This window comes from Eptatretus burgeri, chromosome 4 (genome assembly GCF_056783735.1).
Source record: "Eptatretus burgeri isolate ZD-2024b chromosome 4, Ebu_testis_v1, whole genome shotgun sequence".
In the NCBI taxonomy this organism is placed as follows: Eukaryota; Metazoa; Chordata; class Myxini; order Myxiniformes; family Myxinidae; genus Eptatretus; species Eptatretus burgeri.
Genome location: NC_140964.1, coordinates 90,113,841 through 90,138,363, shown reverse-complemented (window position 1 = coordinate 90,138,363; position 24,523 = coordinate 90,113,841). Strand labels below are relative to the sequence as shown.

Sequence of the window (24,523 nt, the reverse complement as noted above, 5' to 3'; positions counted from 1 at the left end):
CCCACGCAATAACGTGTCTATCATTGGTTTGGTAAATAAATGGCCATAACTTGGGAAGCACTTGTCCGATTAATATCAAACTTTGAAAAGGCACATCCTCGGGTCCCCAGCAATATACCTGGCAAGTTTCAATTAGATCGGACCAGCGGTTGTTGAGAAACGGCGGTCACACACACACACACAAACACACACAAACACACACAAACACACACAAACACACACAAACACACACAAACACACACAAACACACACAAACACACACAAACACACACAAACACACACAAAAACACACAAAAACACACAAACACACACAAACACACACAAACACACACAAACACACAAACACACACACACACTGCTGGAATTATAGATAGTTGTGTTTTATTAACATTTTGTAATGTTGGCAAATCGCCCAAAACGGAAACAGCAAACTGCGTATGTAATTGCCGAATAAAAGACCCCTGTGGACTGTGCTGTCATGGATTACAAAAACAGGTTACGAAGCACGGCGTTTCACTCAATGAATTTACACTTTCTGCACATTTCACGATTTTTTTCTTCACTCAATACGATCGTCTGAACAGTAGAAAAAGTTGAGTTTCATGCTTTGCTTCAATAAATACACGAAGGTATAAAAATTGCTAATTTGTTAAAAAAAATTTCTATTACAACTTCTTTTGTTCACCAGATCCGATTCTCAAATCCGACATAATATTTCGATGATATACTTTAATCAGTCCGTGAGAGTAGATCGTGTTTCCAAACCGAGGCGTCGGCTGAACAAAATGGCGGGTGAAGAAGCCAGCAGCCACAGAGGACTGACAAAGATGGTGTATTTTGTTTTTTTTTTTTGTGATGAGCACCCCCTAAATTATCTACAAGGGTGTTTTCATGAACGCAAACTCCCAATTTTCACTCTTGCACCTCCTTGGAGTTTTCTTAGTATGCATTCGCAATGGAAAAAAGAAGCTGTCTCCAGTTTTTTTCGCTTTAATTCACTCGATTGAAGCAGCCACTACAAATATAAACAAGACGCATTAATAAGTAATCAGATATGACAAAGCAAGAAGTAAAGTAGTACATTACTCCAATGATTCTCTAAAATCCTACCGTGTTGCATTACAGCTGCGCTCATCGCCAAACGACGACATGCGCTCTGATCAGGGCCAACATCAAGCTTCCTCCTTTTCTATTTCCTCCGGAAAACAAGCTTGCGTTACGAAAACCAGCATATTCTTCTTCGGTTTCATCACATTCTCCCCACCTTTAGAATTCAACCAGATTTCCCCAAGTCGTTCAAAAAAGTGTTGTTCCATTTGAATTGACGCGACTCCAACAATTCAGATTTGCAGGCTCATCTCACAGAATACAACATAAAATCGTTCCCTACTAAATGGTGAATTTCTTCCACTGTTGATATAAACAAATATTCCAAGATATTATCTCTGAGAGTAATCATGTTGTGTGCAGTCTAACATTTGTTTATTTCTCGTAGATGTATAATAGCATAGTAGACAAGTTATCGTTAGCATTCAGTTTGTGCAGCAAATTTCGCACTCGACTTCAATTGGTTAGATGTTACGTTACTGGCATTAGCTTTGTTTCTGTATCCAACAATCTTCTTTATGTTTCACTAAATTCTAAGTATCCCAATCTTTATCAGGTGACAGTCATTTTTTAAATTTATTGGTTTTCCACCAACTTTGTGCTTGTCCCATCTGCCCGCCACACTCACCCCCCCCCCCCCGTGATAAATCCCAAGCCACCACCCTAACCACTAAGCCAACACCAGGTTCAAATTAATTTGATGTAGCACAGGCTTGATGGACCAAGTGGCCTCCTCCTACATCAAAGTTCCTTGTGTGTCCTTGTGAGATGTGGCATGCAATTTTTGTACAGAGGAAGTAAAATAACCATAACACTAATCTGGCAACTGTTTGTTTTACTTTTGAAAAGAGCATCAGTGTGCTTTTCAGTTTGCTGATATAAAGAGCCATAAGAAAAATCAGCATTTGGGAATTTGTGTAAAGGAATGAGAAGTGAGAGCCAAATCGTGAGACTGACAATTTGAAAACATCCTGCTTCTGGGGAATGTTAACTCGTGTTTTATTTTTTCCTCTCCACATTTGTCTGACAGCTATCGTCTCACAATTGGCAACAAGACATGTGTTTTTGAGAAGGAGAATGACCCCTCCATACTCCGTGCCCCGTCGGCTGGCAAACTCATCCAGTATATTGTCGAAGACGGTGGGCACTTGTTTGCTGGCCAGAGTTATGCAGAGATTGAGGTATGCGCAGGTTTTGTTTGATCTAGAAGCTGGAACCCTAATCTTTTGAGAATACTTGCCTTGGAATTTTGTCCCTGAATACTGTTACAAAAATTAGAATCTCGACAAGATATTGTTTGAATGTGATCTTTTTCCTTTGATCGAGTGGAACGGTTGATGATGTAATTTTTGTTCTGGGAATTGTCATTCAGTAAATGCATGATTATTATAGTTTTGTCACAGAATCGTTCACTATTTCAATTTTTAATCAAGCAAATTGGAATGTGAATTCAGTTGATAACCAGAGTAAATAATGGCATTTAACTGCGAACTCAATGTCAGAAGCGGTCATCATTTCTGGACAACAGCATGGCTGAATGCCAAGGCAGGAATTTGCTCAGCCCAATGGAACCATGCACAAACAAGTTATGGCCTTGAAGACATGGACAGCCATATGAATGGCCATCGAGTGGTGGGGAACATGGCTGAGAAAATGTGTGGACCAGATGTGATAACGTGGAGGATGTCAACAGACATAGTAAGAGAGACAGAGACAGACACACACACATTCCTTTCAAAACGAGTGATGTGGACAAGGCAGAGGAGTGGGTCACCATGAAGGGCGTACATTTTTGGCATCTGTGTGTTATCTAGATGGCATTTCGCGGCTGGTTGTGTCTCTGGCAGACCACATGGAGCCCCAGATGTCGGTGATGAGAGTTTGAAGAGCAAGGAAGGTCGCGTAACTGGAGAAGAGAGGCTCAATGGGATGTGAAGGGGTGGGTCCCTGTGAGGCACACACTGCTTTGCAGCCTGCGGATCAGGATGGCGCTCTGTGACTGATCGCGTCTCTGATATACCGTCTGGAACCCTGGATGATATTTGTGCCGTGATGCTAGCGGAAGATGTCACTGGTTGTGTGGGCCATGGAGGCAAGAAGGAGGTAAGCCTGAGGAATACGATGCTGCTCTCATCATGGTTGGGCTGTCAGGCAGTCTGTGCAGTGACACCCAGAGGGAGAAATCCTTACCGGGGCCCCAGGGAGTGGCGGTGGCAGGGCGTCGGGGAGAGAAAAATCTTGTGTTTGTTGGGGGGGGGGGGAATAGGAAAACCTCGAACAAAGGGACACAATCCCTTTGCAGGCGACATCCTGTGTCTGTGCAGCCACACCTCCTTGAGTGGAATGGAAGATCGTCTCAGGGAACTACACCGTGGCAAGAAGCTGGAATGGTGATACCTGCCTCAGAACCATCAAAAATAAAAGCTCCAGACAAGAAGTTTATATAAAGAAAGCAGAAATGTTGAGAGAGAAACCATCCTCTACTGTAAAGCATTTTCCACACATGAAGAGTGGGGGATGTATAGTAGGAGAAAAGGTTGATGGACCAACTGAGGAGTACAAAATTGACCACCAGGATGGAGATGGTCCCATTTCATCAATTTGAAAAGGTTGTATCAACAATCCATAAATACCTGAATAAGAATAGAAGAGAGTAGTTAGCAGCTATGGCCAGACATCAATTAATGAGAGCGATGGGAGCTGAGTGCTTGCTGGGGGGTGGAGAGTAGGAATGGTGTGCACATGGCCGCAGAGGCACAGGGAGGGGCAATGCAGCGAAGCCAGAGCTCTAAGCATCGGGTACCCAGTGGTAGATATGAAGGATGATGGGAGGGGATGTGGGACCACCTCGTGGTGGAGGGGGTGTGGGGAGTGGAATCGCCCACTGGTGTGGACCAAATGACACCTTCACAAAAGGAGGGGATGAGAACGCGAACGGCGGATGATGATGAGCAGGAAGAGGAGGGAGAATGGCAGAATGGAGGAGAGGAGGAAGACTAGGATGACCGCCTTCTACCACGTTCCCCACATAGACTGCAACAGTGGATGAGTAGGGGTTCTTGGAGCCGCAGCAGCCTCTTCACTCTCTGCAGACCTGGATAAAATCACAAGCTGGTGAAATACTTGGAACATGTCCTTCATTCCTAATAAATCTCACTCTCACTACGTCTCTCTGAAAGGACTGACTGGAATCCCCCCTCCCCCCCTCTACTTTCTCAACAACCCCCTTGAAGAAGTTCTGTCTCTCAAGCTTTTGGGTCTCACTATCTGCCATGATCTCCCCTGGGAAAGCCACATTTCCAAGCTGGCCTCCAAAGCCAGTCGCTGACTGGGCTGACTCCAAAGCCAAAGCCAGTTGGCACGTCTGAGCTCTGAACCACAAACAAAGCTTTCAGCTGTAGCTTGATGGAGTATTGCTCTGCCCTCGGGCTTGAGCTCCTGCCTCACACCAATCTTGGCTTCATGCTGTGGAGAGAGACACAGACACAGACACAGACACAGACACAGACACAGACACAGACACAGACACAGACACAGACACAGACACAGACACAGACACAGACACAGACACAGACACAGACACAGACACAGACAGACTTTGATTTTGATTACAAATGTATAAAAATACATTTTATAAAGGAAAAACATTTTTCTTGACCACACAAAAGTTACATATTCAAAAAAACAAGGTTACATAATGTGTTAACGAAAGTGATGTCTGAAATAAAAAAAACATTTTGAATAGTGCCAAGTACATCATTTAAAGCCCACACACTTTTAAAAATGCACATTTTGTTTATGGATGTGTAGAAAGACATTTCGATTTTAATACAGGCAAAAACAAGTCCGTTAAACAAAGCCAGAAGGTCATCAGCACACCCTGAAATATTTTCAATTTTTGCTTTCCTTGTGCGATAAATTGACTTCGTTGCTGTGGCAATAAGAAAATTGGCCAAAATCACTTCCATTGGATGTGTTTTGGAGTCAAAGCCAAAAATAAAAACTTTTAAAGTGAAGTTCAAAGAAAGCTTGGAGCACAATTCGCAAAGCAAACCAAACAAAGGGATCAAGCGTGCACATTCAACATAAGCATGTGACAAGGTCTCGAGAATTCCACAGAAGGGACATTGGTCAGGTATTTCAGGAGAAAAAATATGCAGGAGTTTGTTGGTAGGTAACACCCATGGTGCCAACTTCGAAGACAGGTCAGCAGTTTTCTTTGTGATGAGAACATGGTAAAAGGCTTTCCAGTGAGGTTGGAAGGGGTATTCTGGAGGAAAGTAGTTGTGCCACTTCCTTGACTGCCAAGTTCCTGAAAAGGGTCAAATTGCTTTCATACAGGCCTGATATATATGACATTTTTTCAGACCTATTTGTGGTGTGATTCCAAAATGTATTTCTGGTAAATATTTTTCAATTGAACAAAAATTGATTACGGTGGGGGTAAGTTCTCGATTAGGGAAGAAAATATATGATTCACTTACAGTTGATCCATCACCAGTGCAAGGAGATCTCTCCCAGTGTACGTTAACTCTGTGGGACACGTGAAGTACTTCACATAATAAAAGAGATATGATGCGGCTGGACCGTATGCCAACTTTGGTTGCCAGTGCTGCAGCACTCAACCATCTCGTGTTGTCAATCTTTAGATCAGAAACGCAATGGACACCGTTCTGAATGAAATGATCGATAAAAGAACGCTCCGTTCTTATGCTTGTAAAAAGAGAGATGTAAAACAGAGGTTCATTCAAAAACATATCTTTGGTGTTGGAAAGATAATCACGGTCGACCATAAAAACACGCCAAGCATTTAAAATGCTGTTATAAAAAGGTGGAAGCAAGGACAAATCAAGACATTTCGCATTCATTAAAAATATGCCAGATGAAGAGTCAAGCATACCAGCTTGATGAATGATGAGAAGGGCGGTGGGCCTCCAAACTAAGTCCGACAGACCGTAGAGAAGCCACCAGATCGAGGCGATGCCGAAGGCCATTGCCCTGAACACAATGTCCACAAGACCCTGTCCACCTTCCAACGGAAGATTCAGGATCTGCAGATGGAGCCAGTGTTTTCCACTCCAGAAAAAGTTTATTATGGTCTTCTGTATATTCAACAGAAAATGTTAAGGAGGCGGTATGGCTTTGATCCTGTGCCACAATAGGGATGCTGCTGAGTTGTTGATGACCAGGACTCAACCTCGGTTAGAGAGAAGAGTCAGTAAGCCTTTCCATTTCAGCAGTTTCAGCGAGACCCTCCCAATTATTTTCCCGTTTTGCTGCATCACCGATAAAAACACCAAGGTACTTCATTCCGTTGTAGGACCAGGTGAGGCGTTCTGGAAGAACAGGCATGGGCAGCTGGCATGGGCCCAGCCAAAGTGCCTGACACTTGTTCCAATTTATTGCAGCTGAAGAAGCTAAACCATAATAGTTCAAGCAGTCCACCAGTTTCTTCGTCTCCTTGCTCGTGCATACAATGGCACGTATATCATCAGCATAGGTAGAAACTTTGACAGGTTTTTATCTGTCGATTTGTGTATCCAGTTAAGAAGCTGCGCACATTGATTAGTAGAGGAAGCCTGGTGTTGGCTCAGTGGTGAGGGTGGCGGCTTGGGATCCTAGGGTCCTCAGTTCAAGCCCCGTTGGCCACTGAATTAATACACTAGGGGGATGACTCAGCCTGTCATCCTTCCGAGGTCGGCAAAATGAGTACCAGTTCCAGTGTGTGTACTGGTAGAGGGGCACTGCATCAGCAACACAGTCGTGCTTCAAGAAATGATAGCTACTGCGGCAGCTAAGCTGCCATACGACCACCACCACCATTAGGAGAGGCTTAATAGTAAGAGAGGACAAAATACCAGATAAAGGACATCCTTGACGTATACCCCTTCCAACATTTACAAGCGAAGTCAATTCAGAGTTTACTCTGAGTACTGAAGAAATGCCATGATAAAAAGGTTTTATAAGGGAGGTAAACCTGGGACCAAGTCCAAAACACTCGAGAACCTTGAAAAGATATCCATGACTAACACGGTCAAAAGCTTTCTCTTGGTCGAGCACAATCAAACCAAGATTATCATTATAAACTTTACACACACATCCCAAAGATCCCTTATTGGGAATATGTTATCATGTATCTGTCGGTTAGGGATACAATAGGGCGATCACTTTGAATCAAAGACTCTCGAAGGGGGTGATTCGTCGAGCTCGAGCTTTGGAAAAAATTTTATAATCAGAATTTAAAAGAGAAATTTGGCGCCAGTTGCCAATCAGCTGAGGGTGTCCTTTTTTAGGCAATAAACGAATTATTGCTCGACAACAGCTCATTGGCAATTCACCACATTGTAAAGAGTTGGTAAAGACCTCCAAAAGCTCTGGACCTAATAAGGACCAAAGTGATTTGTAAAACTCGACTGGGAGGCCGTCTAGTCCAGGAGATTTTACAGTCGGCAGAGAAGCAAGCGAGAGTGTAAGTTCTTCTAAAGAAGGTAAGGAGTCAAGTTGATCCCTTTGAGCAGCACTTTACGTGGGTAGATCAGACGTGAAATATCGTATTGCATCGTCGTCAACATTTGCCAGAAACAAGTCTGAAAAGAACTTAAGGACCTCCTTCTTTATATTATCTTGTGATGTCACAATGTTCCCAGTTGAGAGCTTTAGGGTTTCAATTTTCCTTTGATGGGTGGTCTTTTATCAAAATGAAAGAAAAATTTAGTTGGTGAATCCAAATTATATATCTGATCCATCCGTAATCGGATCATTGCACCTTTCACTTGATGATCAACGAGATCATTTAAAAGGGTCTTTTTTTCCAGTAGCAAATGATTCTATGTTGTATTGGGGTTGTTTGCGACGTCAGATTGTAATTTCATTATTTCTTTTTGTGGTACAATCCTTTCCTTTTTTTACACTAAAAGATGAGAAGTGATTGAACTGTTGGCAAAAGACTGCGATCTGTGCCTTTGCATAGTCCCACCATAATCTAGGGTTACTTAAACTGTTTTTTTGTTCGATGAGGCTTTTCCAAAACACTCTGAAGGCTTCACAAAAAGTAACATTCTCAAGTTTTTTTTAGTTTTTTTTGTATACCTTGTCGAGGCTCGTGTGAGAGCGAACACACAACGCACATCAAGGGGGGCATGAGACAGGAGGGGAGGGGGTGGGAAGGACATAACAGTGGGGAACAGAGACATTTGGAGATCTGTGGAAGGGAGAGGGATGGGACGGGGAACATGGGGAATAGAAGATGGACATTACAGGGACTTTCAGGAAGGAAAGCAGGGAATTTGAAGGAGGTGGGCTTGGGTGGATTATCGGGGGTCGAAAAGATCGTGGATTTGGATGGGGGATGATAAGAGGTGGTGCTGAACAGCTGTTTTGAAGGCCTGGAGGGAAGAATGGGAATGAATAGAGTGAGGGAGTATATTCCAAAGGTGGGAAAAAAGAGGAATGAAAGAGTGAAGGTGAGCAGTGATTCGTGATTTTGGTCGTTTTCCCAGAAGGGGGATGTTGGCGGACCTTGAGCGCCCTGCGGAAATGTGGTGGGGACAAATTGCAGAGAGAGCAGGGGGGGGGGAGGCTGGAGAGGAGACGGTAGAAGACAGAAAGATCACTGACCAACCTACGGTGATTGAGTGAGAGGCCCAAAGACTCAGCCTCATTGCGGGAGATGCCAATGATCCGAAATGCCTTGGTTTCTACAGCGTGAAGCTGAGAAAGGTGGGAGGCAGGAGCACCAGCCCAGAGGGGAGAGCAGTACTCCATCAGGCTGCGGACAAAAGCTTTGTAAGTGGTCAGGAGCTCAGGTGAGCCGAGGAAGGACCTTGCATGGCGGAGGATTCCCAGTCGGCGACTGGCTTTGCAGGTGAGGTTTGAAATGTAGCTTTCCCAGGAAAGGTCATGGCAGATAGTGAGACCCAGAAGCTTGAAAGAAAGGACTTCTTCCAGAGGATTGTTGAGAAAGTGGATGGGGTGCTTTTAAACGGTCCTTTCGAAGAGACATGGTGAGAGTGTGAGATTTGTCCGGATTGAAAGACATGTTCCACGTGTTGGACCAGTTTGTGATTTTACCCAGATCTGCAGTGAGCGAAGAAGCTGCTGCTTGCCAGTCTGAGGGATGCCCGATGGTACAGCAGAGGGTGGAGTCATCAGCAGGGAGATATAGAGGATTTTCCAGAGAGTCGGAGAGATCGTTTATGAAAACCAGAAAAAGAACAGGGCCCAGAACGCTGCCTTGAGGAACTCCAGCCAGTCACTGATGACAAACTAACATGATGTTAAACTTCCAATATAGACTGCCGTGTTGCTGCAGAACAAGTTTAAAGAGCAGGTTGCAGGTCACCAAACATGTTCTGAAAATTTATCAGTATGATTATATGTGCATTAAATAGTTCGATGCAAACTATTGTGGTTGCCTAACTATTGGGAAAATTCATGAAATTTAACTCTGAAGTTGTTGTTTCTCGAGGCCGTTGAAAAAAAACAGCCGCGTGCCCATATATGGATGGTGACGTCACGTTCTCCAAAAGAAAGCGGCGCTCACTCGCTCATTGAAGAAGTGTCCAGTTCAGCGGGCCGTTCTTTCACTTATTTTGAGCTAGCAACTGTCTCTATTATCCTTTTTAGTTTTGAATTATTGTAGAGCAAAGTTATTTGGATATTTGTACATCATGCCTCGTACGTGCATAGTCATGTTTTGCGAAAATGGCTGGAAAACGGGTAATCGATCCCACCGATTCCCGAAGGAATCAAACATTCGCCGGCAGTGGATAAGATTTGTACAAACAAAACGGGCGAATTTTACCCCAAAGAAAACGGGTAAAGAGGACCATTTGGATAGACTTGTCATTTGTGTTGACCATTTCACAGCCGAGGATTACGAAGGCAACGCAATGAGTGAGCTCGGTTTCAAAACAACTGCTCAAGTGAGACTGAAGCGTGATGCTGTGCCCACCATTCAGCCTTCTCCTCCTCAGATGGCTCCTGCTTCATCTTCTCACACTGTATCACCTCTCAAGGATTGGGGCATTGTGTTTATCTATAAATGCGCATAAGAAATCGAGAAATTATTAGAATAGAGTCAGTCATCACTATCCGGAAGTCCGTACGTTGTAACCCGTAATTGGGAACACAGCTGAGAATCTCTTCCCCATCGGCCATGCCATCATCACTTTCGCTGGGGTCAAGCTCAGCTGTCAGAAAGACTTCAACACCAAGGGTCCATTATATTTGGGTCCATTATTGATTCACGAGTGACTAGAGGGTTGGTGGTGGTCGTATGGCAGCTTAGCTGCCGGGGTAGCTATCATTTCTTGAAGCGTGACTGTGTCGCTGATACAGTGCCCCTACACTAGTACACACACTGGAACTGGTACTCATTTCGCCGACCTCGGAAGGATGACGGGCTGAGTCAACCCCCCTGGTGTATTAACTCAGCGGCCGACTGGGCTTGAACTCAGGACCCGAGGATCCCAAGCCACCACCCTAACCACTGAGCCAACACCAGGCTACTCGAGGGTTAAAAAAATTATTATATCAATACACAGACGAATCAAACTTTACATTATTTTATGCATCGAACAAGAAAATGAAGATCTACAAACCAATCTGTCTGGTGGAGTCTGTCAGTGTGAACTGCCGGACAGTCAGTCCTGCCACTTGTACATGGAATAGGCCGTTTTCCGGCACTTGCAAGTGGCTCAAATTTATATGGCTCAGGGCCAGAAACTCCATAGTATAAATTTCCATCATCCTCCGACTCGTCCTCTGCAATATCACAATGAAAACGCTCAATTTCATCGCCGCTGAAATCACTCTCTGATTCGCATCTCGCCCATTGTTTACACGCTGTTTCCGAATGTTCACGAAGTTTTCGGAGAACGTGACGTTATAGCATCTTCGGTAACTTCCGGTCTGTTTTTCGATCACCGAGAAAAGTTTTGACTCAAAAGTTAATTTTAGCATATTTTGAGTTTCAAATGTAAGAAAATAAATACCCCACGTTTATTAATGTGCTTACAACCTTCGAATCACGCGAAGTCATCAGCGCCCAAAAACCTGCTCTTTAAAGGAGAATGTTGTAACCAGATGATCGGAGAAAAGAGAAGGCACGATATCAGATTTTAATATCTTAACAAGCATTGTAGCATTGACATAAATTCTGTCTAAAGGCCCGGTCACACCTTGACGTTTTAGCCAGCGATGGCAACGTGTTAAAATGTATCTAAAACGCTGGCTTACGTTGAACTTTTGATGTTTTTTTTTAAAGATTCGGACGTATTCATAGCAACTTGGTCTTATGTATAACGCATTGGTAACGGACACAGAACGTTTCGTTGTGTTATAGATAACTTATACCAACGAATGCTGAACCTGTTGTCGGCCTACACAACCGATGCCCAACGATAGTCTAACTTAGGCATAGCGCGTTGCACGCATCGCCGACGATGTCGTGACGTAGCCTATTAAAAGGCTGACGCACAACGATTCGAATCATAACTGCCGTAGAAATGCAAGTGACAACATCGCGGTCACACCTTGGCGATCTTGCCAGCGTATGCCGACCTAAGAAAAATGTGTCTAAAACGTTGGGGCACGTCAAATACGGAATGAGTAAGTTTGGTATACGTAAGTAGAACGCTAAAGTGCGCTATCATACGTCGTAGTAAGTCGAGTACGTCAAGAAATTTTAAACATGTTCAAAATTTTTGGACGTACTCGGCGTATGACACACGTTCCGCATGCGATGGGGATAAGTTTTACACACGATATGTGGACGCTTACACACGTCCACAAACGCTACTTATAAGCTACTCATAAGTCGAAACACGTCGCGGTCATGTCTTTTTTACGCGAAACTTATTTCTAACTTATGTTTGACGTGCTTTGAACCAATTCTTTACGTAGTCCCAACACACATTGACGTATATAGACGTATTCCAATGACGTCTTCCGGTCGACAAGAAAAAATAAATGAATGTGTTTCTGGCTTACAACTGCCATATAAAGACGTGTTCCCAGCGGTTTTGGGAATTGGTATATAAAAATGGTGTTCATAAAAGGGGAACCCAACAGTGTTTTCGAGTCCTTTTTGAGTCTATGTCCATGTCAGCAGTATCAGTATCAGTATTAGTATTAGTATTAGTAGTAGTTTGTTCATGTTGGTAGTAGTAGGAGAGTGTGAGGGGGAGGGTGTGGGTTATGATGGATCGTCCTTGCGTCCGCGTGTCCACGGGAAGGAGACATCTTTTCACCATTGTTCGAAGTTCTTCGCGGCTAATTTTTTATGGGGCATTTTCAACAATGAGCTATAGCTTGTTTTTACGATTTAGGTCTATTCATAACGGGTTGGACAAATGCACAATGAACTAATAATGTGCATCGAGCGCTTCGATAACTTATAGATACGGTATACCAACGAATAATTATCGTGTAGCCGGCGTTCACAAACTATGCCCAACGATAGCCTAACTTATCCATATCGTGCGGCAGTTTATCTTTGCCGGTGACGTAGGGTTTGCTATTCATAGGCTGCCATTCAATGATTTAAATGGCTGCATCTCCACTATTGAAAGTAGACGCTTGCGCTGAACAATTGGATTTTTTTTTACACTCAACGACTTTTAAACGGTACCACTCAGTATTTTCATTGTTTACAATGAACGATTTAAATTGCTGTCACTCACCTTTGTTTTTTGACGCTGGGGTTTGGAAATTTTAATCGTTTCTATTGAACGTGCTAAATCGCTCAAACTCCACTATTGAAAGTAGACGCTTGTGCTCAACAATTCGATTTCTTTTACACTCAACGACTTTTAAACGGTACCACTCAACTATTTTCATTGTTTACAATGAACGATTTAAATTGCTGTCCCTCACCTTTGTTTTTTGACGCTGGGGTTTGGAAATTTGAAGCGTTTCTTCTGAACGTGTTAAAACGCTCAAACTCGACTATTTTAAATAGACGCTGCCGATGGACAATTGGAATCATAGCCAAGCTAGACATCGAAGTGTGAACATCCTCGTCACGCCGAAGAAAAGTTTGAAGAATGCTGCAAATAAGTGTCCTGGCCATGGCCGTGGACGCTGACGCAAGGACGATCCATTATACCGACGTCTTTCAGCCTATGAGTAACTTAAAAGTAACGTCTGTCGATGTCTGGCAACGATCGCGTAACGTGCCAACAACACGTTAATTATAGGTTAGAAATAAGTTTCGGGTACGCTAAACATTACCTCGGTGTGTCTCAACTTATTAACTTACAAGTAGCATGTGTTGACGTCTGTCAACGATCGCAGACCGTGCATACAACTTGTGGCCAGCGTAGCGGAACGTGTGAGTCATACGCCGGCATACGTCGTGAAATTTCAAGCATGAAAAAATTTGAGAACAACCAAAAAGTACAACGTTTAAAGCCAACGTACAATGACGTATGACAGTGTTTTTCAGCATGCTCTCAATGTTATCAAAACTTACCCATAACGTATTCAACGTGTGCCAGCCTTTTAGAAAAAAAATTCAAAAATCAGCATAAGTTGGCTAAAACGTCAAGGTGTGACTGGGCCTTAACCGAACTAGAGTGTGTCTCTGGGACACACATCTTAACCAAGTAAACTAACGTCTGGGGTGTTGAATACGCCAAACATCTACGAGTCCCATAGTTTTTATAATTTTATCCAAAGGTTTGGCAGATTTTGGATGTGGCTCTGCACCGTTTCTATCTAAAGCAGTGTCAAGGGTACAGTTGAAGTCACCACTCATAATAAAACAACAATTCAAGTCAATTGTGCTTAGAAAGCCCTTTAGTTTAAGAAAGAAGTTATACTTTTCAGCATTGTCGTTGGGGGCATAAATGTTTACAAAAACAAAGATTTGATTGTTGGCAATGAACTGAAGATAAGCCAGATGTCCAGGAATTATTTCATTATAATGACCTTGTGAGAGTGTTAATGAAGGAGAGACAAAGAAAGCAATCCCGGCAGTGAAGGAATTGATATCACTGAAGAACCACCCATCCCTTCATGAGCTTTCTCCATTGGCTTGGGCAGTCAGATCTCCATGCGTTTCTTGCAGTAACAAGACGTCCAGGTGCAAACGCCGTGTCAGATCTTATACCTGAACTTTGCGTTCTAAACTAGTACCACCATTAATGTTTAGACTACTGAAATTAACGTTCATGTGCTTCGAAAGGGAAAGAAGAAAAATAAATAAATATGAGAAATACACCATAAGGACCTTACTTCAGAAGCTCCTGTTCTCTCTCTCTCTCTCTCTCTCTCTCTTTATCGAGTGCAGCCTGTGGCTGCTGGTTGCATCATTGGTTGGGACGCGGTTATGACGCTGATGCAGTGTCTCCCTTACCAGTACACTGGTACTCATTTTGCCGATCTCGGAAGGATGACAGGCTGAGTCAACTTCCTGGTGTATTTTAATTCAGTGGCCAACGGGGCTTGAACTCAGGACCTGAGGATCCCAAGCCACCACCCTAACTACGAAGCCAACACCAGGGTTAAAGCTCCTGTTGATCTTTCTGGATCATTTTTTTTTAACCTGTGCTTCTGAGCCTCAGTGAAATTTGGGGTGTCAGGCAGGGCCGGATTAAGACCTTTCGAGGCCCTAAGCACTGAAAAGATTATGGTACCCCCATATATATGTACAGTAATCCAAAATATAAACAATACTAAACCGTAAAATGAAATTTTATTTTTCGAAATGAAACAAAACTTGCAGTGTGGTTTATTTACAGTAAACGCTATGGCATCAGTATTACATTGCATAAAAAATGTGTAAAAAATTAATATTCATATATATATATATAATTTATTTATTGTGGGGCCCCCTTTTTGTGGGCCCTGGTTCAGCTGCAACATTTGCACCATGGTCCATTGTAAATCCGGCCCTGGGAAAAAACGCTGTGGGGCCCCTCTTCCCTTGAGGCCCTTATCACATGCTTATTTTGCTTTCTGGTTAATCCAGGGCTGGTGTCAGGGTTGCACACAATTTCTTTCAATTTAATAATCAACACCGGAAGATCAGGGAAATGATCTTTCAGTTTGATGTTTCTCTTATGATAAGAATCCCTCAAGAAGTCCCGAAGCTCGTCATCCGAAGGTCTGCTTTCAGCCTTTAGAATCCGAGAGGACTCATCTTGACTTTCACCATCAGATTCCTCACATGGGTAATTATTATCAATTGGTGTTTCAGCTTCATTGCGAACATCACATGATTGCTCGGTTTCAATGAAACAATCTTCTTCAGGAACCTTATATGCCAGAGTTACATTTGGAGATTCTTCGGAATGCGAAAGAGGGGACTCCAGGCTTGTCCGTGACATGGCCACGGTGCTCGGGTCATGAATGTCACTCTCCATTGGAGGATTTAAACCATCCTCCATTGTTCGCTCAGTGTCCGTATTTGCCTTATTTATTACTTTGTTTGAGAGAGACTGTAAATGCTTCTCTTCCTCCGACAACTGTTGGATATAGGAGCGGTCTACATAAGGAACGTCCTTGTACGAGAGGACACTCTCTGTGGGGTCAGATACATTGATTGGGATTGGCAAGTTTGATTCTATTGTTTCGTTGATGACTTTTGTACAAGCGGCCACTTCTGGATTGTTCTCTTCTTCCAATAAGGCAAATGTGTTATCACATGGAATTCCAGTGAATGAATTTTCACTGATTTGCCTTTCACCAGAAGGTGAGACATGTGTTGCAGTGGATTTACGTTTCTTAACTTTAGAAATGGTAATGAACCTCTCGCTTAGGCTGTCCATTTGCTCATTGGGAGGGGGCGTGTTCACTTGTTCAGTTGATTTATCCTGTATGTCATTGGGAGAGGGAGTGTCCACTCGTTCAGCCGGTTTATCCTGCACGCTTGTCGAGTGGGAAACGTTAACATTAATCTATGAATCATTGTTGCTCGGTTTGGCCGTGGAAGGCTGCGTTTTTTTTAAGAGGGCAAAACTGTTTCATGTGTCCCACTGCACCACAACCAAAGCACTTTAGGGTGTCAGTGTTAATATATGTTTGGTAATCGTGACCATTTAAAGTGAACTTTAAAATTATGTTCAGAGAGGGATAATCCTTGTTGAATGCCATAAATACCTGTCTACGGAAACCCATCACGTGACTGACACGTTCATCTTTCCAGCCCAAAGGGAGCATTATTAGGGGGGACACAGTGTCCATAGGGCTGCAGCGCTGTCAGGATTACATTACTGCTTAGGAATGGCGGTACATTTGAGATAACCACTTTCTGAGCAGGAGTATCTAAAGGATACACCATCACAAAGTGTCCAGAGTCGAGGGACAAGCCTTGTTGAACGATGAGAGCAACATGCTCTTCGTCGGACACAGACACGATTACTCATTTATTCATCCGTGATGCGGCACGTACCTCACCAAACCTGATTATGCTCGCGATTGTGAGAACAATAGCCTCCACCGAAACACTCTCTGGTGGGGAGCATGCGATGCCGTGCCTGCGCGATAATTGTTCAAACGCGGCATATCGCTGCGAGTGAGCGGCTGCCATGTTACAACACATGACGCTCGACGTCTTCCTAACTCGGGAAGAGGAAGTTATCAATGCACTCCTGCTTGCCCAAACCTTGGGAAAGGGAGCGCTAACTAAACAAACGAAGGAAGGATAAGTGAAAGAAAAAAAGCAAAATTACACAGGTTTAAAGTGAAAAGCTTTTGAATTTTGAAAGGAATAACAGGGCACCACCCAGAAACCCACGATACCCTTACTCGTGCTGCTATGAGCTCTCTCTTCTCCACACAAGGGACACACGGGGTAAATCTCACAAGCAGAAACGCAAACACAGGGGAATGAAATGGGGAGTGTGGAAACATCAACGAGCGCGGCAGTGGACAGGTACTCATGACACGAAGCAAGAAGCAGCCATGACAGTAGACACAATGTACCAACATCCAGCAGGGGGCGAGAGAGAGAGAGAGAGAGAGAGAGAGACAGACAGACAGACAGACAGACAGACAGACACACACACCTCGATGGCCGGAATGCACGTACTTATCGACTGGATTGCTCACGCGATTCGGACAAAGTCTGACAACACGCCATGTTCCAATACGGGCTTGACTTGAAGGCCTCCTTTTTTATTGCGCATGCATGAGGACTTTGCATGCTACCAGGGAGTTGCTAATCGCAGAACAAGCATACATTGACACTGTCGGGTTACATAACTTTTACCATTAGCTTGTGATACATATGTGTGTGATATATCGCTCTCTCATTCACGGATATGTCTCCTGTTTGTATTTATTTTTGTGAGTCGTGAGTCCGATTTGCATCCAGGAACACAACAATTATGGTTAACCATCATGAAATTGCCACTCCATTGTTTATATGCTGAGGATTATGTTTAAAAGGCAATTTTAATGACAGATTTCACACTTGCAATGGCAGGTTGAAAGTGCTCAAGCTAGCAGAAGTGACAAGTGAGTCACTGAAAAGATGCACACACCACGCAAGAGCGAAAACCCTCATTAGCATTCATTCATCATTTTGAAACTCCCGTATTCTCAGGACCTCACACTTGTATGTCTTTTCCTGAAGTTAAACAAAAAGTAAAGAATACAAAAGATGAGTATCGCTGGATCTAATCATTATAGAATAATATTTTCTCTCCATATTTTAGTGAAACACAGAAATCTCCTGTTAAGTGACCATGTATGTTTGAGTAAATTTCCCAGTAATTTTTGGGGAGGCTGCCCGGAAGTCTTGTCCACAATTGTCCAGGACACACATGGCCTCACTGATTTGTTTGCAGGTTAGTGGTTTGTTTTGAAATGCGTGGTTTCTCATTGTTTCTACCAACAGGTGATGAAGATGGTGATGAGTTTAAGCGTGCTCGAGTCAGGGTGCGTACATTATGTTAAACGTCCTGGTGCGGTGCTTGAACCTGGAGTTGTCGTTGCTCGTCTTCAGCTTGATGATCCTGCTCGCATACAGCTGGTAAAGCACAGCCATCTTTGGGATGTCATTTTCTTAGAATACTTCCTACTTTGACATCTTGCATTCCTTTCTGTTCTTTAATTTCGATTCTTGCATTTCTTCCCTATTTTAAGGCTATCTCTATCATCAAAAGAAAACCGCTGTATTATCATATTCATGTCACCGAAACACAACACATACATGTCCAATTTGGACATGTATGTGTCCAATGTCTTTCATGTCCAATTTGTATTTTTATACACTTCGGTCAAGAGTCATGGTAAAGTTGGAAGGCACAGGGTTGATGGTTGAGAAACCAACAACCTTGAGGTTTCACATTTCCATTCTCCATAAAATTAGAACATAGTCACCATGAAGTCATTGCAAGATCCAATAATACATTTCCAAACGTTTCAAAGTCCCAACTCTTGTTGCGTATGGTAGCTTGGCCACATGGTAGCTATCATTTCTTGGATTCCCCTCTACCAGTACACTGGTACTCATTTCACCAACCTCGGAAGGATGAGAGGCCGAGTTGAGCCCACCTGTTGTTCATTCAGCAGCCAACATGGCAGGAATTCAGGATCCTAGGATCCTAAGCCAGCCACCCAAGTCGTGAAGCCAACACCAGGCTTAAAGTCCCCACTGCATGCATTGGGACTCAAAAGTGTGGGCAGAAAGGCCAAAAGTAGCTTGTGGGCAATTTCTTTAAAATGCCTGCTGTTAGGTGAGGAGGGGACAAATGGTTTATGTTTGCTTCAGATGGGAACATTTTATCTGCGGCTGTTGTGCAATTAAATATTTATGTTACTTTTTTTGGGACTCGAGAGAAAATAGTCATTGCTTCTTTGATGTTGAAACTCTGTCACTGATTGTTGCTCCTTGTGTACCTCCTCAGGCTGAACTGTACACCAGCAAACTCCCAGCTCAGGAGACATTGCCACTTCACGGCCACAAGCTTCACCAGGTCTTCCATACTGTTTATGAGTGTCTTTACCATGTGCTAGCAGGATACTGCCTTCCAGAACCCTATTTCACCCCCAAGGTAAGCTGGAGTGTCGAGTTTTGACCAATATATTCGTAGTCACCATCATTGTGTGATATGCAGTGCTGCATATCATAAGCGCATGTTGGTGGATATTACATGTATGTGTTATGTTTAGGTGACTGCTTGGGTCAGCCAACTGATGCAAACCTTGCGTGATCCATCACTGCCACTGCTGGAGCTCCAGGAGATAATGACCAGCGTTTCAGGTCGTGTGCCCATTGCTGTGGAGAAAGCCATCCGAAAAGAGATGGCACAATATGCCAGCAACATCACCTCGGTCCTCTGCCAGTTTCCCAGCCAGCAGGTGTGATCATCTCTTTAATAAACGAGGGCCATCTATAAACTTCTGAAAAGCCTTATTTACTCACCTGCACCTACATAAGAGACATCGTACCAGTGACAAACTTTATTTATGTCACTTTATGCTGCATAATACCCATCCTTTTGAATCCATTTCATCCTGCAGTCAAATAACCTTTTGATCCAAGCGCAGAAACCTTCCTTTTGATATGTCTTCGTAACGTGGCTGATATGACTGCTTGGGCGTCGGTCGGTGGGGGGTGTCCCCCCACCACTTTTTGGAGGAGTGGCTGGGGGACAGTATCGTGATTATCAAGTCTGGGGGACTTATCAAGTGGAATATTGAGAGATTATATGCTTTTGGGAACATTGTTTACATCAAAGCCATACGACCCAAATGTAATTAATTATATTCGGGTGCAACTGCTTCGCTTGACGTGTGTGGCGACACTTGGCTGCAACCTTTCTATATTGTGTTCCGCTCCATAGAACATGCAGACTGGCACTTGAGAGCACTCGTTGTCGACACTTGAGGACTTGTCTAATTACATCATCATCTACATCAGTGGTTCCCAACCTTTTTTCTGTCATTTCCCCGTGCACCCAATTCAACCATCCAGATTTCCCCCTTCATGTGTATGAGAGAAAGAACAGTTAAAACACACTGAGACTATTTACTAATTTATTTTTCAAATGCACTAACACAGCTAACATTAAATTGTATTGAATAAGAACACAGCATTTTAGTGTGACTTCTGGCATTGTTTGCCGTTCACGAGTCCTTCAATGTCTGGGGGAGTTATGGAGAGCGCACAGCGAAGATCCGCCTCCACCTCCAACTTGTTGCGTGCCTTTGTTTTGAGGTGTACCAGTGCCGAAAATCCTGTCTCACACAGGTAGGTGGAAGAAAACTGGACCAATATCCGCAGAGCATTGGTCGCAAGAAGCGGGTAGGTTCCTCGGACTTGGGTCCAAAACTCTTCCAGTTCCATATTCTGGAAGGCATCCTTCGCTGTAGAGTCGTTTTTCAAGTCTAGGAACTCTTCCTGCCACGCTTCTGGCACATCATCAACGTTCCTCTGAAATGGGTCTCTGATAAGCTTGTTCTCGTTGCTCTCGTTTGTGATCCCCGGGAAGTAATACTTGAATTCTTCCTCCAAGCCTTCGAGGTGTTGTTTGATATCCTCGGCTATTGGATCAGGCAGACCATCCTCCATATCCTCCACACATTCGTTCAGAGCGAGGAATGAGGAAAAACTTCCACTCCCCGCTCTTTTCTTCCACAGTTCCAGTTTAGCCACGAAAGCTCTGATCTTGTCCGACTGAAAAAGAATGTTGGTCCCTTTGCCCTGCAGTTTCCTGTTGAGCTTGTTCAATGCACTGAAAATATCGGACAAGTAGGACAGCCGCACACGGAAAAACTCACCCTTCAACGCCTCCAGAAGCACAACATTCTCTTGGGCCCGAAGGAAGGCTACCACCTCATCAAACAATTCCAGGACTCGCTGCAACATGTTTCCCTTTGAGAGCCACCTCACCTGAGTATGAAACAGCAACGATTCGTGGTCGGCTTCCATGCCTTCACAGAGCCGACGGAACAGCCGAGTGTTCAGAGCGGAACTCTTGATAAAGTTGACGACTTTGATGACAGTCTCGAGATGCTGCTTGAAGTTCTTGGGGAGAGTTCTCGAAGCAAGCGCCTCTTTGTGGATCAGACAGTGTGTCGATTCCACTGCCGGATTATTTTGCTTGACGAGCGTGACGAACCCCGATCGAGAGCCGAGCATGGCTGGGGCACCATCCGTGCACACCCCAACCAGAGACTCCCAGCTGATGTTGCTGTCTTCGAAAAAGTCATTGATAAGGTCCATCACATCCTGAGCTTTGGTCGTGGTCTGGAGAGGTTTGCAGAAGAGGAATTCTTCTGCAATTCCTTTTTCGGTGGTATAACGAACAAAGACCAACAGCTGGGACAGATTCGCAACATCTGTCGATTCGTCGAGTCGAATCGAAAAAAACTGTGACCCTCGAACCTTCTGAACAACTTGCTTCTTGATGCTCTCAGCCATATCATTGATCCGTGACCGAATGGTGTTGTTTGAAAGGGAAATCTGGGTCATCTTGTTGTGGGCAGCCTCACCAAGGACCAACTTCACGCACTGCAGCATACAGGGCTTCACCAATGTTTCACCAATTGTGTGTGGTTTCTTCTCCCTCGCAATCTTGTACGAGACTTCGTATGACGCTTTCACAATAGCGTCCGTTTGCTGACGAAACGCTCCAGTTGAGTCCAGTCTCATCTTCTTCAGATAATTTTGTTTCAGCTTGAAGTATTCACGATCCTTGTTCTGTAGTTCGGGATGGCATCCTTGAAGGTGTTGCTTCATCTGGAATGGCTTCATGCTACCATTCCCCAAGGTCTTTGTGCAGATGACACATTGTGGCAGATGTTCCCCGTTATTCACAACGAACGTAAAACCGAAGTCTAGATATGCTTCTGAATATATCCGTTTTTTCGACATGATCACTTGCGGACCTGAAAAGAACAAGAGAGATCATATTAAGACATGTAATAGAAAAGAACAAACTAAAAAAGAAGAAAGAAAATAAAACATAAGAATGAAAGTGGGTAAAGTTCAGGAAACAGGTACTCCTGAGAAGAGAAGAACAGAAGGCTATTACTGGAAATTATTTTCTAATTATTTTCTGATAATTTCCAGAATTTTAATTCCAGACTAGAATTTCCCCCTGAAACACCCAAATTCCCCCCCTGGGGGAAATTTCCCCCCCGGTTGGGAACCCGTGATCTACATCATCATCATCATCTTTTAATCATCTTTCTTCACGCAGAGCTTGTAACCATTTCATTCCTTTCATTTTTGTGTTTAATCGGCATTCGTGCCGTCTCCGGATAGAGGGCCAGGTGCAATGCATTCCGTTTCTTCCCATCGCTGTGCTTGCTCCAAATTTCTCCAAAATCTGTGTACTGTAATATAATACCGTTCCTTTAGTGCCATATAGGCACATAGGGCTGCCGAGGCAGTTCCATTGGCAAGGAGTACAGTCCTGAGCGGGTCACCACTCCGACACAGGTTACCGCAAATGGTTATTAACCCAGTACACTGGTCCTCATTTTTCCGAACTCTGAAGGATGACGGGCTGAGTCAACCTCACCTGGTGTTAGGTGTAATCCCGACACAGGCTCAAACTCACGACCCTTAGGTCCCAAGCTAGCCACCTGAACCGCTGAGCCAACACCAGGCATACCCAAATCAGTATAGAGTCAGTGTCTTTTGCAGTGCCTTTACTGACTCGCATACACGGGTTTCTTTACTCACACATGATCCTTTGATTTAAATATCAGAATCTTCGCTTCCCTTCTTTGGTCTGTGTCCTCCTTGCTTTGTGTCTGTATTTTCACGACAGTGTCCGTGTCCTTCGCGTTCAGGAGCAGTTTCGAATCACTGATGACTGGAAAGATATTCAGCTTGGTGCCCATATTTCTTTTTTCGAGAGCAACTTGAACTGCGATAAATCCATTGGTGGCGTGCGGTGTCGCCCAGTAGTTCTGCAGGAATTCAGTTACCGCAGGTTTCCAAGGTTTACGTTCTCATTCTACATTCTGTATAAACTCCTGTTAAATCTTTTCATCACACCATTCGCTTGGGGTCAGTATACGCTGGAGTGAATTTGCCGTATTTCTCTCTTGCAAAAACTGAGAGAAGGCAGTTGCAGTGAATTGCGGCCTCTTGTCGGTAACATCCAGGTGGAGATTCCCTTCTCAATGGTTGACTATGGTTGTAATGGTTGACTATGGTGATGACTTCACGGCAATCCCATGCGCCAAGTTTGAATGGTCCAGCGATGTCTATTGCCACTTTGTGCCATTGTCTCTCAGGTAGTTTGACTGGCTGAAGTGGAGCAGGGAAGATTTCCATGGTTTTGTCACTCAGTTGACAGGACAGGCAAGATGACATAATGGATTGCACAAGGCTGTCCTCCTGTGGCCACCAGTATAGGTCACAGAGATGCTGTCGACTGCTCACAATGCCCTGGTGACTTCCATGCACCAGATTGACCAGTTTGGTGCGCAAGGACAGCAGCATGATCAAACGAGGCCCATCACATATGCATTGTCCACGGGCAGTTCATGACGGACAGCGAAGTATGAAGCAATTTCAAGTGCAAACGGCTTCCCTTGAGTTTGGCCAGCCTTTCCCAATCTGGGCATGCAGCAGATATAATGCAATTCGGGGCATGTTTTACAGGCAGCAAAGAACTCTGCCGCTATTTCGGCTGCCCTGACTGCTCTGTCTGTAACAATCGGCTTAATTTCATCCTCGGCAACACAACTGGTAGGTAGAGGCAGTGTGGATAGACAGTCAGCGGCGTAATTTTGTTTTCCAGGGAGATGCGTCAGGTCATAAGAGATGTGAAGCATTGAAGCCGACTAAATGGCGATTCTTAGTCTGGCATGACCTTTGCCTTTTGTAGCTAGCAGTGGTCAGTTTTGAAGGGTGAAGTGACGCCTTTAGAAGTATGTCCTTCAATTTTTCCACAGCCCAGACACAGGTTTGAGCTTCCTTCTCACCTGTCAAATATTTCCTTTCAGAAGGAGCCAGAGTGAAGAACCCCCTTCCCCATCCGCTCCCCTCCGAGCTCATAGTCAGACACATCCATCGAAATGAACGTGGCCAGGTTTGGATCCAAAAGAGCAAGAGCAGGGCTCTCACCAATCAGTGTCTTCAAACCAGTGAAACTCCACTCAGCTTCAGCAATTCAGGTCAACTTTATATTCGTCCCAGACCTAATCGGTGTGTGCATCAGTTCAACAACAGTGGCATAGTTTGGCAGGAATTTACAGAACCAGGAGGTGAGTCCTGATGAGGAGCGCAGGGAAACAATGTCGAGGGGATCGGGCGCCTCAGATGTGGCTGCGTTGGATGTGGTCAGAGTCAGGAAGGAGATCATCTTTTGAAATGACATGTCCTTGAGAAAACGCAGGCTGGTTTGATTGAATGAACACTTTTGAACATTGAGCTTAGTCGAGCCTCATGCAAGAGGTGCAGAAAAACTGAGGTTTGTATCGTGATCAGCTTTGAAATGAC

At 44.1% G+C, this 24,523-nt stretch overlaps 1 protein-coding gene across 3 annotated transcripts in view; it reads left to right on the top strand.

The window, feature by feature from the left end:
• ACACA (acetyl-CoA carboxylase alpha) overlaps nucleotides 1-24,523 on the top strand; it is a 355,968-nt gene that overhangs the window by 69,240 nt on the left and 262,205 nt on the right. For all 3 annotated transcript variants that reach the window (XM_085879260.1, XM_085879257.1, XM_085879259.1), the window contains exons 18-21: nucleotides 2,138-2,288; nucleotides 17,954-18,088; nucleotides 18,966-19,112; nucleotides 19,231-19,419. In XM_085879260.1, coding sequence (XP_085735386.1) covers nucleotides 2,138-2,288; nucleotides 17,954-18,088; nucleotides 18,966-19,112; nucleotides 19,231-19,419 — 622 coding nt within the window. The remainder of the gene's footprint in view (nucleotides 1-2,137; nucleotides 2,289-17,953; nucleotides 18,089-18,965; nucleotides 19,113-19,230; nucleotides 19,420-24,523) is intronic.